The 16,945-nt window shown below is 39.5% G+C and overlaps 1 protein-coding gene across 1 annotated transcript; it reads left to right on the forward strand.

Annotated features, from left to right (window-relative positions):
• The first annotated feature begins 393 nt into the window (after positions 1-393).
• Positions 394-1,821, forward strand: LOC147605542 (aspartyl protease family protein 2-like). Its single transcript, XM_086793624.1, has one exon. The coding sequence runs from the start codon at positions 394-396 to the stop codon at positions 1,819-1,821; it is 1,428 nt and encodes a 475-aa protein (XP_086649750.1).
• Positions 1,822-16,945: the final 15,124 nt, after the last annotated feature.

The following is a 16,945-nucleotide window of genomic DNA, read 5'->3' on the forward strand; positions in this document are numbered from 1 at the left end:
AAGATAGGAATAGGAATAGGAAAAAGGGCATGGGGGCCTTCTTGGCCCCTTGGGTACCCTCTAATGGGCTGGTCACCTTGTAGGCAAGGCCTTGAAGCCTTATGGGTTGGCCCAGAGGGTTGTCCCTTTGCTGCCTACATACAAAAGTATGCATGCGACAAGACTCCTAACCCTAACCAAGGTCTCACAAAAGTTGTCCGAGGCACCTGACCAAGGTCTCACAAGGGTTGGCAACAAAACTGCACTAGGAATAGGGAAAAGGCATTTAAAAAAAAGATAGGATTAAGAACCACAAAGTTCTGGCTGTCGGCCGACGCTCCCTCGCTCCAGCCTATAAAAGGGATGCCCAGACGTTGCTCCATTCCCTTGTACCATAATCAATCTAAAGATCAAATGGCTAGTCGACGTAGAACGTGTGTCCGTCTGCTCGCCCTACTGGTTACAGTGTTGGCGTCTGCGTTTTTAGCAGCGCAGCCGGTCTCCGCCACTCGCCGCCGTGATCACCAGCACCAAGGCAGCGTATACACAGCGCACATTCTGCACAGAGACTCTCCAGCCTCCCCGTTCAGGAAAGAGAGCGCCACAGAGCGGGATGTTTGGCGAGCAAGGCTAGCCAGGGATGTGACACGAGTGAGGGCTGCTGGGACTGGTGCGGCGCCCATTGTGTCTGGGTATAAGCTTGCCGGCAGTGGAGAATACTTCGCCAGGTTGGGCGTGGGCGGCAACCCGAGTACTCGCAGGGACTTCTACATGGTAATCGACACGGGCAGCGACCTCTCCTGGATCCAATGCGCACCTTGCGAGTCATGCTACTCGCAGATCGACCAGCCCGTCTTCAACCCAGCCACCTCTTCCACCTTACGCAACGTCTCGTGCCACTCGGCACTATGCACGGGCCACCGCTGTGGCCTAGGAAACAGTGCTACGGACTGCGAATACGAGGTGATGTATGGCGACGGCTCCTCCACCTTCGGCAACCTGGTCACCGACACCGTCACCCTCAGCCACGGTAACGGCGGCAGCCTCCCCAACATGGTCTTCGGCTGCGGCCATCGTAACGAAGGGGACTTCGTAGGGTCCGCTGGAGTGCTAGGCTTGGGCTCCGGCCAGCTGTCCTTCCCATCTCAGCTGCACGCCATTGTGGGCCTCGGCCAGAGCACCTTCTCCTACTGCCTCCCCCCGATGTTCGCCTCCACAACCTCCACACTCACCTTCGGCCCCAGTACGCCTGCTGCACCCGCTCCAAAAGAGTACGCCAAGATTCTCTACACCCCACTCCTCCGCAACCCCAACCCGGGCTTCCAGAGCTTCTACTACGTCTCCCTCACCGGCATCAGCGTCGCAGGGGCTCGCCTTCCCATCCCTGCTTCCTTGTTTCAACTTGACGACCAAACAGGCAACGGAGGCGTCATAGTTGACTCTGGCACCTCTGTCACGCGCCTCCCTTCCACAGCTTACGCACTTTTTCGCTCTGCATTCCGCAAGGCCGCTGCAGCCACTACCGCCGGCCTTCGCCCCACCGATGGGTTTGCAATCTTCGACACTTGCTTTGACGTCGACCACCCTTCAGCTCACCTCCCAAGCAGTGTACCGAGTGTCGTCCTCCACTTTGAAGGCGAGGGTGCCGACCTTCACTTGCCTCCCTCGAATGTCCTTGCGTCCATCGACCGGTCGGGAACCTCCAAGAAAGTGTGCCTTGCGTTTGCTCCCAATTCTCAAGACCAACCCTTCTCCATTCTCGGTAACATCCAGCAGCAAGGCTTCCGCCTCTCATTCAACACTCGGGCCTCCAAGCTCGGCTTCATGGCCCATCAATGCTAATTACAGGGGGCTCATGCTAAGTGATCCGTCATTTTGGAGAGTTTCGGAACGACAAGACGACAATTGTTTACGTTTCCTGCAATGTTGTCGTAGGCTTATTTCCCCTACCCCCTCCCTCCCCAAAATATATATATATATATATATATATAAATCTTAAATAAAGTTTTTATTATTCTTGTGCAATTCCCACTTCAAATACGTAAGCCCATGACCAGAGGCTCTCACTGCCATGTTAGTTATTTCAATGCAAGTTTGGCTTTAAATGAAACATGAAAGAATGTGGTTCATTAACAAGAACCAAAAGGGGATGCCATTTCAGTCAAGTCTAACCTGTCCTCCCTCGATATCCCCGTCATATCAACATGTGTCACTTAACCAACTTGTGACCATACCACGCTCATCAATCATGCCATCATGTGTATGGATAAAACTATATTATATACGCATACTAAATCCACCTTATTAATCCATACTAAGTCCACATATTATCCATACTGAGACCACCTTAGCACTCCATATTAGCACAATTCATGTCTCCATCTCAAGCCACCATAGTTGTATAGTCAAAATACAAAGCCTAACATCTTTCTCTTGCGGACTCTCCCTAATTACGGACTGTCTTCTTTGGACAACTCGCCTCTTCCACAACCACCTCTCGGGAACGACAATTAGGAATGCACGACTTTATTTGCGTTCTATCCTTCCTATTACTATCATACCATTGTATCTTTCCTATTACTATCATACCATTGTACCTTTGACCCCACTCCTGTGTTATCCCACAAAACTCCGGATTCTTCGTAGCCATAAATTTTTTACACAATTTGCTTGAACACAAAGATGTTACTCAGACATTTAACAGAAAGTTTGTTATATGCTTCTTGCATTATGATGTACTATGTGTTTCACTTATTCTTGAGAGAAGATCGTTTAATGACGACCTTTCAGTTTCGATCATGCCTCTTCATAGTACCTTTTGTTTCACCAATTCATTGCTTAATTTTGTTGAACATATTAAGTTTAGTCAGAATTCAAATACGCTCTCATAATCTTAATAGTATAACCCTCTTTTTTACTTTTGAATCATTGGGTCTATGATCTTCTGGTCATAAGGCCTTAACATGTTCCCAATGTCTTTGTCGATTTAAGGCCTTTTACACTGTTGTGCGAGCAAACTAGGTAATATTTCATGAAAACGAGAAACATTTAGCATCTTTCAAAGATTCCATTGAAAAAGGCCTTTTTTTTTTCTTTTTTTAGAAAGTGGTCTATGCATGCGTAAATGCCGCCCGCAAATGACACTATTTAGGACACTCTACGCATTTTTTTACAAAAAATGGAACGAAAAAAGACATGTTTTGCTTACTTTTTGAGATCACAACTTAAAATCAATAAGTATTAAAAAATATACCAAAATAGAGACCATTTGTCACTAACATCTTCAATCCAAAAAAGTAATTAATGCAACTCTAAAAAAGGAGCTATTTTCAAGACATACAACTCATGGCAAAGTTATGACTCCTCATCATCACTGCTACCTATACCATCACCGTCACTCGTTGGTGTGCCTTCCTCCCTAGAAGGTAGATGAGGCATCCTCTTCATCACTATCCAGAAAGATTTTTTTCTTCTATGTGTACACCTGAAGCTAAGACTCCTTGGGTTTGTTGTCGTGTTAGCACACCCAAGTATGTGCTACCAAGCTCAGAGTTATTGAAGCAAAGGATCTTCTCTTGTAAAATAGAAATGGTTGACCTTCTCAAGTAGCCTACTTTTGTGAGAGTAAAGTCATACACCAAAATATCTACCTCATAAAGTGGTAGTACACTAGTGCTAGCAGTGTTCTTTCCCCTCTTGCGCTTTCCCTTTACCTTTGTTGTATTTACCATTTTCAAGCTATACTTTCCCTCACATGCTATTACCTTGCCAATCCAAAACGGATGCTTTAAAGCATCATCCTCAACTAGGGTAGCAACAAGGGTACCCTCCTTTATGTCTAGTGGATCACCACTCCACATCTCTTGAATTCTTTTTCACCTTTCTTTCGATCATTTGGCTCCTATATATATCTCTCTTGCTTCCCCATGCAAAAGTTTAGCGGTCTCTATTGGAATTGGTGCTGTAAAATAAGTGGTTTTTTCAGCAATAGTTGGCCACTGAAAAGAACTAGCTAGATTCCATGAGTTTCTTCTTGTTGTTCAAAGAACATGTCCCACCATTTTACATGTTGCTCTCCTGCATAGTGCTTTGCATTCTCGATTAGCGATCTTCTCTTTGCAATGCATCTTTGAAAGTCCATAGCACGGATACCTTGCTTGCCTCCTTTGCTTCCTTTAAGCTTTCCAAGGGTGCCATTTTTGAAGCTTGCATAACCATGTCTGGAAAAAAATTGGGAACTTTAAGGCCACCTAAAGGAAGCCACTCTGCATCAATAGAGAAAATATTTCCATACAATAAAGTTTGACCACTTTCTTCTACATTGGTAACTTAGATCATTCAACTACTCCAAGTACCTTCTTTTTTCTATCCTTGGCCCATTAACAAAAAACTTGAAATCAATTCTCCTTCAAATACTCTACCATTGGCTTTGGTGTGTAAGCTTTCTCTATAAGTGTCATCATGGTTGGCAAAGTAAATTCATTGTGGTAAGGTAATTTTTTTGAAAACATGCTAAACATCTGATCAATGTGGTCATGAGTGTGACCCACAAGTAGAAAATTCACTTTCACTTTCTTAAACACCCCTAAGGAGACCAACCTGCTTAGGTATCCAATAACTATTTGATTCTTATTCTCTTTTGCAGTGTTATCTATAGCTATAAATATAATATGCTTGGCAATGCACGTTCCCAATTAGATATCACATGATGAATGATTGTGACGATTAGATTTGGATCATTATGGATATTCAGATATGTGATAAAAACCCTTGGGTGAACACGAGCATTGTATACAAGGAAACCAATCAAATGCATTTGCACAAGTGTGTCTTTTATAATGTCCTTAGGCAGCCTAGCAAAGTGAGGCAAGCAAGTTTTTTCTAGTCCACTCCATCAATAATTAGCCCAAGATACTTTTCTGGAGATGCAAAATACTTTTCTCTATGGTCCATTGCCTTCCTTCTTTCATTTGCTTACTCTCCCAGCAGTGAATTCTCAAAGCATCCTTGAGTATCCTTAGCTCATCTCGATCATTGGCAACCTTTCTTCTTGTTTTAAGCTTTGCACACATAGTGCACACACCCATTCAAACTTTTTGTGGGATAATCACGTTGGCAAAGAAGGTTTTCCAAAGCCTGGTATAATAAGAGTAGCTTGTATACTTCTCTTGTTTAGTTTTCATAGCATCTCTATACAATGAGAATACCTCTAAGTTCTAACCTTATAAAATTGTCAGATAAGTTAAATCATCATGTTGTTAGTATACATTCTACATGATACTTAAAATAACAATGAAGCCATGTTAAAGCATTTTGCTCTATTGGATCTATGGATAGTAAAGGATCTAACAGCTTCGATCTGCCCCATTTTTTGGTCCTGCACTTCACCCTCTCAAGCCGTACATTTCCAAGACTCAAAGCAACCTTAAAAGCTGTCCTACATACCAAATCAGAGCTAAGGCTATATTCAAATTTTTCATGCAAAAACAAGGTATTAGCAGACCACTAAGAAGTGCATCTTGCTCTCCCTTGCTCATGTCAAAATAGCGTGTTCATAATGACTTTAACTTTTGCAACCTGAACTGCGCTAGACATGCTTGCTTGCAACATTCTGTTTTAACTGCATTCCTTAATTGTCTATCTGCACGTGTCAAGAAATCTTTTCACTTAAAAACATGGTAGGTCTTATCTCGATAAATTAGAGATGATGTCAACTGGTCAATGGTATCCAAGGCATCATGTTCATCACTACCATCATTTGTTACTTGTTGTGGTGCATGGAGCCTTTACTTGGAGAAGTAAAGTAAGGACTCCTTCTTGTGCTCGTAGCTTCATATATTCATTTTCAAATTTTTTAGCCCTAAGAGACAAGGAATAGGATGAGAATGAGAGACCCTTTGAATGTGATGTGGTGGTAGGGGGGTGAGCTCCCACCACTTCAAGAGGCGGGGCCATTATCCATGTTTTTTTTGACGCTTTAGAACTAAGCTTAAAATCCTCGAAATATCAAAATACGCATCAAAAAAAGCATCAAAATGGAAACGTCCAAATAAGCGCCGATCTACGCGTCAAAATAAAGGTCAAAATAATTTGCTTTTCCATGCTTTTTTTAATGTACTTTTGGATGCTATTTTGACTAATATTTTGATGCTAATTTCGTCTGACAATTTTGACTGATATTTTGACATTGATTTCAACTGGCATTTCGACAAGTTTTGTTTATTAATTCAAAGTTAATGCATTTCATTAACTTTGTTAAGAAAACAATGTATGCAAAGTTTATGCATTGTATCAAATTTTCCACGCAAACTTGATGTTTTGTATTGAGTTGATACAGAACATCAAGTTTATGTAGCAAAGTTGATGCAGTGTATCAACTTTAAGAAATTTTGTTTGTGTGTACAAAGATGTTGCATTCCAACAACTTTGCTACACAAACTTCATTTTGTGCATCAACGTGATGCAGAACATCTAGTTTGTGTGAAAAAGTTGATGCAATGCATCAATTTTGCATACACAAACAAAGTTTTTAAAAGTGGATGTATTGTATTAACTTTTTCACATAGACTTGATGCTATGCATCGAGTTCATACACAACATGTAGTTGTTGTGGAAAATTTGATGACATGCATCCATTTTTGAAAACTTTTTTGTGTACGCAAAGCAGGTGCATTGCATCAACAACAAAGTTGATGCATTATATCAACTTTTTCACACACTTGATGTTATGCATCGAGTTGATGCACAACATCAAAAGTTGATGTAGTGCATCAACTTTAAAAAACATTATGCAAAGTTGTATAAACTTTTTCACACAAACTTGATGTTGTGCATCGAGTTGATGCACATCATCAAGTTTCTGTGGAGAAGTTGATGCAATGCAAGAACTCTTTTTTTTTTGGGAATTCATATGAGATGGTTTTTTATTAAGCTAGCACAATGTTAGTTAGATTACATGTATGTGCGGTAGGTTATTTCTAAACCCAACCATAGAAGAGCTATATCTGGAGGCACACTATCACCTCGCACAATTAGAACAACTTATAGGCACCTAGTAGGCCTAGAAAAAAGCATCCATAGTGGGTGTGTGACATAATTATTATTTTAGGCCTAGAAAAGCATATTTTCTTACATAAAGTTGATACTGCATAAACTTCTCCATGCAAACTCAATGTTTTGCATCCAGTTTACCACAAACTCGATGCATAACATCAAGTTTGTGTGGAGAAGTTGATGCGGTGCATCAACTTTGCTTACATAAGCATGCCAAAAATAGTGATCATGATATAATAATTCAAAAGTCTCTTTTTTTTTACTAGTAAAATCGCCCTAAAAGCACTTCAGCCCAAAAAAACCATCGCTTTCTCCTTGGGCACTTAATCTCTTGTGCATATCTTCTTGCTATCCCTTTTCCTACACAATGGGCAATATCTTTGATTGATTTCATGCTACGCTGCTTCTCTACATTTTCTATACCACCACACTGTGACTACTGAAATTTGTTGACACAAATATGGTGGACAAAAGAGAAGCCAACCTTCATCTAAGGTGAGATCTTCTTCTCCATTCAAACTTTTTCAGTTTTTATTATATTTGATTCCATTATAATGCATCCGACTCCCCATGAACTCGATGTAGTGCATCGAGTTTGCACGTAAACTGAAGGTTGAGAAGAATCTACAGTCAATCTTTTCCTACAAGGATTTATCTCTATCGTGCATCTCGACAATTATTCTTATTCCTTCTCCTCTCTCCTCAATGATCTGGGAACGATATCGATGAGTTGCATCAAAATCTAGGCCCACAAGTTCATCCCTTCTCATCTCTCCCTTTGGTTTTCGATACCACTTTACAACAGTGTAAGTCCTCTTTCAATGTTCTCCTGCTTGTTGCCTTTTTTCTACAAAAATTAGTTTATTTCTTAATTCATTCTTAAATTCTTCTTTTTTGATCATATAGAAGTAGAATAATTTTTGTTATACTTTTAATGTCTTGTGATTTCCTTTTCTTGTGTTATAGAAGCTTTTTTTGCTCTTTTTTCTGCATATTTTTGTTTTGATCTACTTGTGATAGCCTTGTTGTTGCTCACTTTAATTCATAGCTCCACCTTATTGATTTTTTTTTGGATTTGATTGATTGAACCATCTAATAATTATTTTTCTAAGTCTATTTCTTTTTGTCTGAAAAGTAGGGGTGACAAGATGAAGAAGTCCTCTAAGAGGCCCGCCATTGAGGCTCTAGAATTTGATTCACCTCCTCAAATACAAGCTACAAAGAAGGCAAGAAAGAAACATTCCTAAAAAACTACAAAGGAAGCCCAAGATCCCTCTTCCAGCAAGTGGAGACTTCACAACAACATGAGAAGAGAGATGGTGCTGCAGGTGTCAAGCATACCAACACAATGTTGGATGCTATTGCAGAGAAAGAAATACAAACTAAAACTCGATCAGTTTTTGAGACCATTGCCACTTTTTCTCCCTGGTGGGGGTTACTACAAGATGACTGAAGCCTTCACCCAAAAGAGATTTATAGCGTCATCACCATCCTCTCTTGATGAAGATGAAGAAGAGAATAAGAAGGAGGATGAACCTATGTCTATTCCACTGAGAGCTATGAAAAAGACAACAACTTAATATGTACCCCAAGAAGAACTCATGGTTTTATAAATGGACCAAAAGATAGACCACTCTTAGCAGAAGCAAGTACATCAATTAAAACTCTTTCTTACCCCCATAGAAGAGCTATATCTGGAGGCACTATCACCTCGCACAGTTAGAACAACAACTTATAGGCACCCAATAGGCCTTAAAAAAAGCATCCATAGTGGGTGTGTGACATAATTATTATTTTAGGCCTAGAAAAGCATATTTTCTTACATAAAGTTGATGCACTGCATAAACTTCTCCATGCAAACTCAATGTTTTGCATCGAGTTTGTGTGGAGAAGTTGATGCGGTGCATCAACTTTGCTTACATAGGCATGCCAAAAATAGTGATCATGATATAGTAATTCAAAAGTCTCTTTTTTTTACTAGTAAAATTGCCCTAAAAACACTTCAGCCAAAAAAAAACCATCGCTTTCTCCTTGGGCACTTAATCGCTTGTGCATATCTTCTTGCTATCCCTTTTTCTACACAATGGGCAATATCTTTGATTGATTTCATGCTACGTTGCTTCTCTACATTTTCTATACCACCACACTGTGACTACTGAAATTTGTTGACACAAATATGGTGGACAAAAGAGAAGCCAACCTTCAGCTAAGGTGAGATCTTCTTTTCCATTCAAACTTTTTAAGTTTTTATTGTATTTGATTCCATTGTAATGCATCCGATTCCCCATGAACTCGATGTAGTGCATCGAGTTTGCACATAAACTGAAGGTTGAGACTCAATCTTTTCCTAAAAGGATTTATCTCTATCGTGCATCTTGACAATTATTCTATTCCTTTTCCTCTCTCCTCAATGATCTGGGAACGGTATCGATATGTTGCATCAAAATCTAGGCCCACAAGTTCATCCCTTCTCATCTCTCCCTTTGGTTTTCGATACCACTTTACAACAATGTAAGTCCTCTTTCAATGTTGTCCTGCTTGTTGCCTTTTTTCTACAAAAAATAGTTTATTTCTTAATTCATTCTTAAATTCTTCTTTTTTGATCATATAGAAGGAGAATAATTTTTGTTATACTTCTAATGTCTTCTGATTTGCTTTTCTTGTGTTATAGAAGCTTTTTTTGCTCGATTTTTTGCATATTTTTATTATGATCTGCTTGTGATAGCCTTGTGGTTGCTCACTTTAATGGTTAGATCCACCTTATTGATTTTTTTTGGATTTGATTGATTGAACCAACTAATAATTATTTTTCTAAGTCTATTTCTTTTTGTCTATAAAGTAGGGATGACGAGATGAAGTCCTCTAAGAGGCCTGCCCATTGAGGCTCCAGAATTTGATTCACCTCCTCAAATACAAGCTACAAAGAAGGCAAGAAAGAAACATTCTTAAAAAATACAAAGGAAGCCCAAGATCCCTCTTCTAGCAAGTGGAGGCTTCACAACAACATGAGAAGAGAGATGGTGCTGCAGGTGTCAAGCATACCAACACAATGTTGGATGCTATTGCAGAGAAAGAAGTACAAACTAAAACTCGATCAAGTTTTGAGACCATTGCCACTTTTTCTCCCCGAGGGTTACTGCGAGATGACTGAAGTCTTCACCTAAAAGAGATTTATAGCTTCATCACCATCCTCTCTTGATGAAGATGAAGAAGAGAATAAGAAGGAGGATGAACCTATGTCTATTTCAATGAGAGCTAGGACAAAGACAACAACTTATTATGTACCCCCAAGAAGAACTCATGGTTTTATAAATGGACCAAAAGATAGACCTCAACTCTCAGCAAGTACATCAATTAAAACTCTTTCTTATCTTAAACATGAGTGGAGTCTTTTTGGGATCGATGGTGGTATTTTTTTAATCATTGCTACGCACTCTGGCAAGGGTAATCTTCTCAAAGGTCAAAAGTCTTGTGGCAAAGTGTTAAAGGTGGATTATACATGGGAAGAGAGAGATGATGTTTCTTTTATTGTTGATGATACGAACAACATTATAGAGTTTATGGTGAGCCAAAATAATCTTCAAGTGAATCTTTGTGGTCCTGTGCAACTAACTTGTGCATTCGAAAAAAATGACAATTTGTTAGAGCTGTGGACCTCTCTTGACTCTGACTACTACAGCCTGTAATGTTGCTAGCTTAGAAGTCACCCCTCAAGAGCCTCCAAGGTCTTCTACACTTGACTCTCATGGGAAAGGAGGGAAACATAGAGAAGTTAAAAGGACTTCTATGTCTAACAAGATGAGAGGACATCTCATAAAAACATCAATTAGTCAAGCAAGGAGGATTTTGGATCTTGAGATGACAACATGGAGCTCGACATCATCACTCCTGGTAGTGAGCTTGGCATAGGTGCACTCCCAACTCAACGAAATAAAATAAGGGAGATAATGAAATAGTAGAAGCTTGTGCTCAATGGTAGGATTTTAAAAGTGCCAATGGAAAAGATACATCGACGACCACCTATTGATACACCATCTGGTAGAAGATCAATGGAGATTAGAGAACCTCACACAATACATGTCAATAATCTTAAGAAGAAAATGAAGGTAAATCCGCATGCCACAATGGTTCTATTTATTGTTTTGGTAGACCCCCAAGATTGTCCCAATAAAAATAGCTTTAAAATGACATAATGTCAAAGTTATAACTATTTTGTCATTGGGGGCTCACACTCTACTGAAGCTAGGAGGGAGCTATTAAAGGAAAATCCAAATAGTCCTTACTAAGAAAAAATTTAGCACGAAGAATCTGAGGAGGAATTTCTGCCAAGAAACTAGAGATCATTTCATTCTGATCCTCTTGCTCAAATCTCTTATCAACCTGCTAATCGAGCTCCACATATGTTGGTGGTCTTAAGCTCAATATATGAGAGAAAAGAAGAGTGTGTTTGCTTGTGTAACCAATGTTCTTTGTGCATGCGAGACGCACGCACCCACCAAGTTTCGCCACCCAAAGTTAGAGACAAAGCCATTGTAAGAATTTTGTAGGACTTCATAGGATTTTTCCACAGTGTATGGTCTCAATCTTGTGGAGGATGCAAGGCATCTGACACCCAATGAGGTGCCACCAAAGCATTGGCTAAGAGTGTTTCAAAGCTCCCTGAGAAAGACAATAAGGTGATGTTACAAAATGGAAAAGCATAAGCACTACCTACCCTTGTATAGATTATATAAATAGGTTTACCAAACTACACCCTCAAACTATTCTGCGGGCCTTCAATTATCCTGAGGCTACGTCTACCAAGTCTGCACCACTCCTCTGAGATGGGCCATATTTGCTGTGAGCAGGTTGTTAATAAGACAAGTGTCGATGCTAATTGCACAAAAAAAAATAACTGAGTGGATGTGCGAGGCAAGTGTATAGTCGATGTCATCTATGAGCTATGGTGTAACACTATCTGAGGATGCATGCACTTCGTTGCCACAAGGTAGCCTATACGAGGTAGAGGTGGACGTCTCAGGTTAGGTGCAAACATTGATGGATGACATTCTATTGAAGATCAAGTGCATCAAAGAAGTTGCATTGATGGCTCTTCGTACAGCGCCAACAAAGGTAGAGGAGGCAAAGTGCATCTTGCATCACATTGAAGGTGAAATTGAATACCACACCATAATGTGTCCAGCAAATAACATGGCCCGCGTTACACAAAAAGTATTATAGAAGTGGTGTTTTTAAAAATCAAAAATCCAAAAGTAGAAGGTTTTTAAATACCCCTTGAATGCACGTTCTACATAGGGGGTTAATAGAGTGACCCCCGAGAGAGAGAGAGAGAGAGAGAGAGAGAGAGAGAGAGAGAGAGAGAGAGAGAGAGAGAGAGAGAGAGAGAGGGGGGGGGGAGGGGGCGTTCCCTTCAAGAGCAATGTTCTATAATTGGTCAAAAATAGGTATAAGGAAGAAAACCCATGATGGTTGCAATATCCATCATGGAGGTGGGGTGGACATGCAAGGGTTTATTACCTCTTATGTATTATGGATACACTACCTACTTTGGTGATTTAGATCTCCTTGTTAGAAACTTTCTTAGAATTTTTTATTATTTACGTTATGTACTAAGAGTTCCTACATGGCTAGCATATGTATAAGATGGTTAACTTGCACATGCTTCTGATCTTCGGCTTATTGAATAAATTTATGGTTATCTATTTGATTTCAAAAATGGATTATTTTTACTATGTTTAATATTTAACTTAATTAGAGAAATGTTACAAGAACTAGTATGCATAAACACATTAGACAATACCCACATTACTAAGTGGCAAGATTTACAATGTTAAAAGCACGTTAATATGGAAAGAATTTTTGAAGGGAATAATCTCCACATGGTAGAATTTATCAAACTCTTCATTTAAGAAGTAACACGAAATTCAAATACAGTACTACACTTCCAGATAAGTAATTCTTTCTATTACACTCTTATGTGTATTTTAAATTCTGTATTGTAATATGTTATACAATCTAATACTTGTATTCTAATCCTCTTGCTCAAATCTCTTATCAACTTGCTAATTAAGCTCCACATGTGATGGTGATCTTGAGCTCACTATATGAGAGAAAAGAAGAGTGTGTTTGCTTGTGTAACCAATGTTCTCTATGCATGCGAGAAGCGGGCACCCACCAAGTTTCGTCATCCAAAGTTAGAGACAGAGCCATGGAAAGAATTTTTAGGACTTCACAAGAGTTTTCCAGAGTGTATGGTCTCAATCTTGTGGGGGAGGATGCAAGGCATCTGGCACCCAATGAGGTGCCACCAAATCATTGCCTAAGAGTGTTTTCAAAGATCCACGAGAAAGACAATAAGGGGATGTTATGAACGGAAAAGCATGAGCACTACCTACCCTTGTATACATTATATAAACAGGTTTACCAAACTACACTCTCAAACTATTCTGTGGGCCTTCAACTTTCCTAAGGCTACATCTACCAGGTCTAGTCCTCTGAGGTGGGCTGTATTTGCTTAGTAGGTTGTTTAAAAGAAAAGTGTCAATGCTGATTGCATTAAAAAAATGACTGAGTGGATGTTCGAGGCAGGTGTACAGTCGATGTCATTTATGAGCTGTGGTGTAATACTATCTAAGGATGCATGTAGTCCGTTTGGCACAAGGTAGCCTGTATGAGGCAGAGGTGAAGGTCTCAGGCTACGTGCAAACATTGTTGGATGACATTCTATTGAAGATCGAGTGCATCAAAGAAGTTGCATTCCTGGCTATTCATACAGCGACAACGAAGGTAGAGGAGGCAAAGTGCATCTTGCATTGCATTGAAGGTGCAATTGAATATCACACCATGATCCATCCACCAAATAACATGGCCCTTGATGCACAAGAAGACGCTGAGTGGAAGGTTTAAGATAAACTTTGTGTTACTAGAGAAGCAGTTGAAAAAGCAAAGGTATGTACATGTGTTTTCTACATATGAAGAAACTCCATGCCATGTTCATTGAATCTTTGTCTATGTTTGTAGGCCAATTTAGACCACAAGAATGAGGCTGTGGAGAAAGTAGGTGCTAGTAGAGCTTTCTTGATGGGTGTGAAGTTAGAGAACTCTAGCACTGATCATTCCACAACAATCATAGATATTTCTACATGAGGATAGTATGCTAATTGTGACGGAAAGTTTCCTAGGGTGTGGCCTTGGATTTAAAGTGGACCAGTCTATTTTTGGTTTGTTTATATTACCTTTCAAGCATGCTTACCATGAGTTTTGCTACTCTTATAGATGTGTTAAAGCCAAGTGCATTGTAATCGATAGGCCATACCCGAACAAGCAAAAAAAAATTGGTGGTAAGGAAACCACTTTGCTATGCCGTGCTTGAAAGGAAAGGTAACACCTATAATCTTTAACTGGTTTTATTTGATTAGCAGTGCTTTGCATTTTTTAATACCAGCTTTAAGCACTTGCTATATGCTAGCCAGTTGGAAACCGGTTGAAATCCATTCGCAGTGCTCCCAACTCATAAACTAGTTTCAAAGGGTTTGGAAAACAAGGGGTAAAACCCATTATAGTGGCCCAATTTTTAATCTATGTTTAAACCAGTTTATAAGTTAACAATCATTGTTTATATAGCTGGTTGTCAACCGGCTAGAACTTTGTAGCTCGACCCTTCTTATCCCTTTTTCCTTTTTCTAGTCTTTTAATGCCTTTTTCCTATTCCTAGTCCTATCTTTTTTTTTAATGTAGTTTTGTTTCCAACCCTTGTCACCATGGTTTTTGGCCCCTTGTGAGCCCTTGTCTAGGCATTCTCCACCAAGATTACAATAGATATTCATGGTCAGGTGTCTAAGTCCCGCAATGTTGTACTATGAGTCACCTTTAGAATGTTCTAGAGGTGTATCGAGCATTGTGTGGGACAACAATGTTAGGGTCAAGAGTCTCGTATGTATACTTTTGTATGTAGGCAGGTAGGCAAAGGGGCAACCCATAAGGCTTCAAGACCTTGTCTACAAGGTGGCTAGCCATTAAAGGCTACCCAAGGGGCCAAGGAGGCCCCCATGCCCTTTTTCCTATTCCTAGTCCTATCTTTCTTATGAAGTTTTGTTTCCAACCTTAGTTAGCCTTAGTTGACTTACTATCCTTCTAATCCCTTTTTCCTATTCTAGTCCTTTTATTGGTTTTTGCATTTTGTTTCCAACCCTAGTCAACCTTAGCTGACTTCATACCCTTATTAATCCCTTTTTCCTATTCCTAGCCCTAATTTTTAAAGCATTTTGTTTCCATCCTTAGTTGTTTCATGTTGTTGACCCTTTGGTAACCCTTGATATTTCACTTTCTTGCTGAGGTTTTTGTTGTATCCATTCAAAAATAGCCTTCAAGACATGGTACAATGCATAATACCCTCTTCAAGACATGGTACAATGCATAATACCCTCTTCAAGGCTTTCCATTGAGATGTGCACCTTTGTCCTCATTTTGCAAAAAGGGTACACTTACAAGGGCTGTCATGATTCTATAACCTTTTAAGTTATTTCTCCTCATGAGAAATATATATGCTTTAACAATCAACTTTGTAACCACCATCTTTGAATGAGCTTAATGCAAAGATGTTTATAGGGCTATGTTTTGTGTGACTAGCCTTTGGACACTCTTTGCATCTTACAAGGTCTTCTTGTGGCATAACCAATGCTTCTCTGATAGTGAAATGTAGGCTTTGCTCCTTCCCAACTAGATTCACTACTAAATGTTTGGTATTATAACTTCACCAAAAAACTCGATAGTGAAAAGTAGCCTTTTGAGCCTTCCCAACTTGGTTCACTACTGTGAATGCTTATTATTAAAACTCCACCAAAAACTCATTTTCCAAGGTAGAAGTCATGTGGGTACACCATAACAAAACTTGTTAGCGTAGGTGCTTATAACATGCCCTTTAACAAAGAGAAGTATCAGAACTTGCAAGCATTCATACAAGCACTACTATGAGCGTGCTACAATGTCACCCTCGTAACATAATTGCACCCAAAACCTTCTTGCGAGCACACAAAAAACTTGTGAATCCTGCAAGAATTGGATTAAACTACTTATATTAGTATTCTGAGGGTATAATGTTTTAAGAGGTAGAATGGGAGGAAACACCCCAATCTTCCCCATGCACGAAGTCATTCGTATAAGCATAAAAGAACTTCAGAATAAGAATCAAACACATAAATAAATAAATAATTCTCCCAGAAAATCCCAAAAGCATTTACGAATATGGCCCATATACCACACACACGTAGTGAAAGGCCTCTTAGAGGACCTCTTCATCTCGCCACCCCTACTTTATAGACAAAAAGAAATAGACTTAGAAAAATAATTATTAGTTGGTTCAATCAATCAAATCCAAAAAAAATCAATAAGGTGGATCTAACCATTAAAGTGAGCAACAACAAGGCTATCACAAGCAGATCAAAACAAAAATATGCAGAAAATAGAGCAAAAAAAGCTTCTATACAACAAGAAAAGGAAATCAGAAGACATTAAATGTATAACAAAAATTATTCTCCTTCTATATGATCAAAAAAGAAGAATTTAAGAATTAATTAAGAAATAAACTATTTTTTGTAGAAAAAAGGCATCAAGCAGGAGAACATTGAAAGAGGACTTACATTGTTGTAAAGTGGTATCGAAAACCAAAGGGAGAGATGAGAAGGGATGAACTTGTGGGCCTAGATTTTGATGCAACATATCGATACCGTTCCCAGATCATTAAGGAGAGAGGAAAAGGAATAAGAATAATTGTCAAGATGCACGATAGAGATAAATCCTTTTAGGAAAAGATTGAGTGTAGATTCTTCTCAACATTCAGTTTACGTGCAAACTCGATGCACTACATCGAGTTCATGGGGAATCGGATGCATTATAATGGAATCAAATACAATAA

This window comes from Cibotium barometz, chromosome 59 (assembly GCF_041138505.1).
Source record: "Cibotium barometz isolate CiBa-2024 chromosome 59, ASM4113850v1, whole genome shotgun sequence".
Classification (NCBI taxonomy): domain Eukaryota; kingdom Viridiplantae; phylum Streptophyta; class Polypodiopsida; order Cyatheales; family Cibotiaceae; genus Cibotium; species Cibotium barometz.

Bases quoted from the DNA above. Each gene is read 5' to 3' on its own strand.
- LOC147605542 (XM_086793624.1), top strand. From the start codon at position 394: ATGGCTAGTCGACGTAGAACGTGTGTCCGTCTGCTCGCCCTACTGGTT.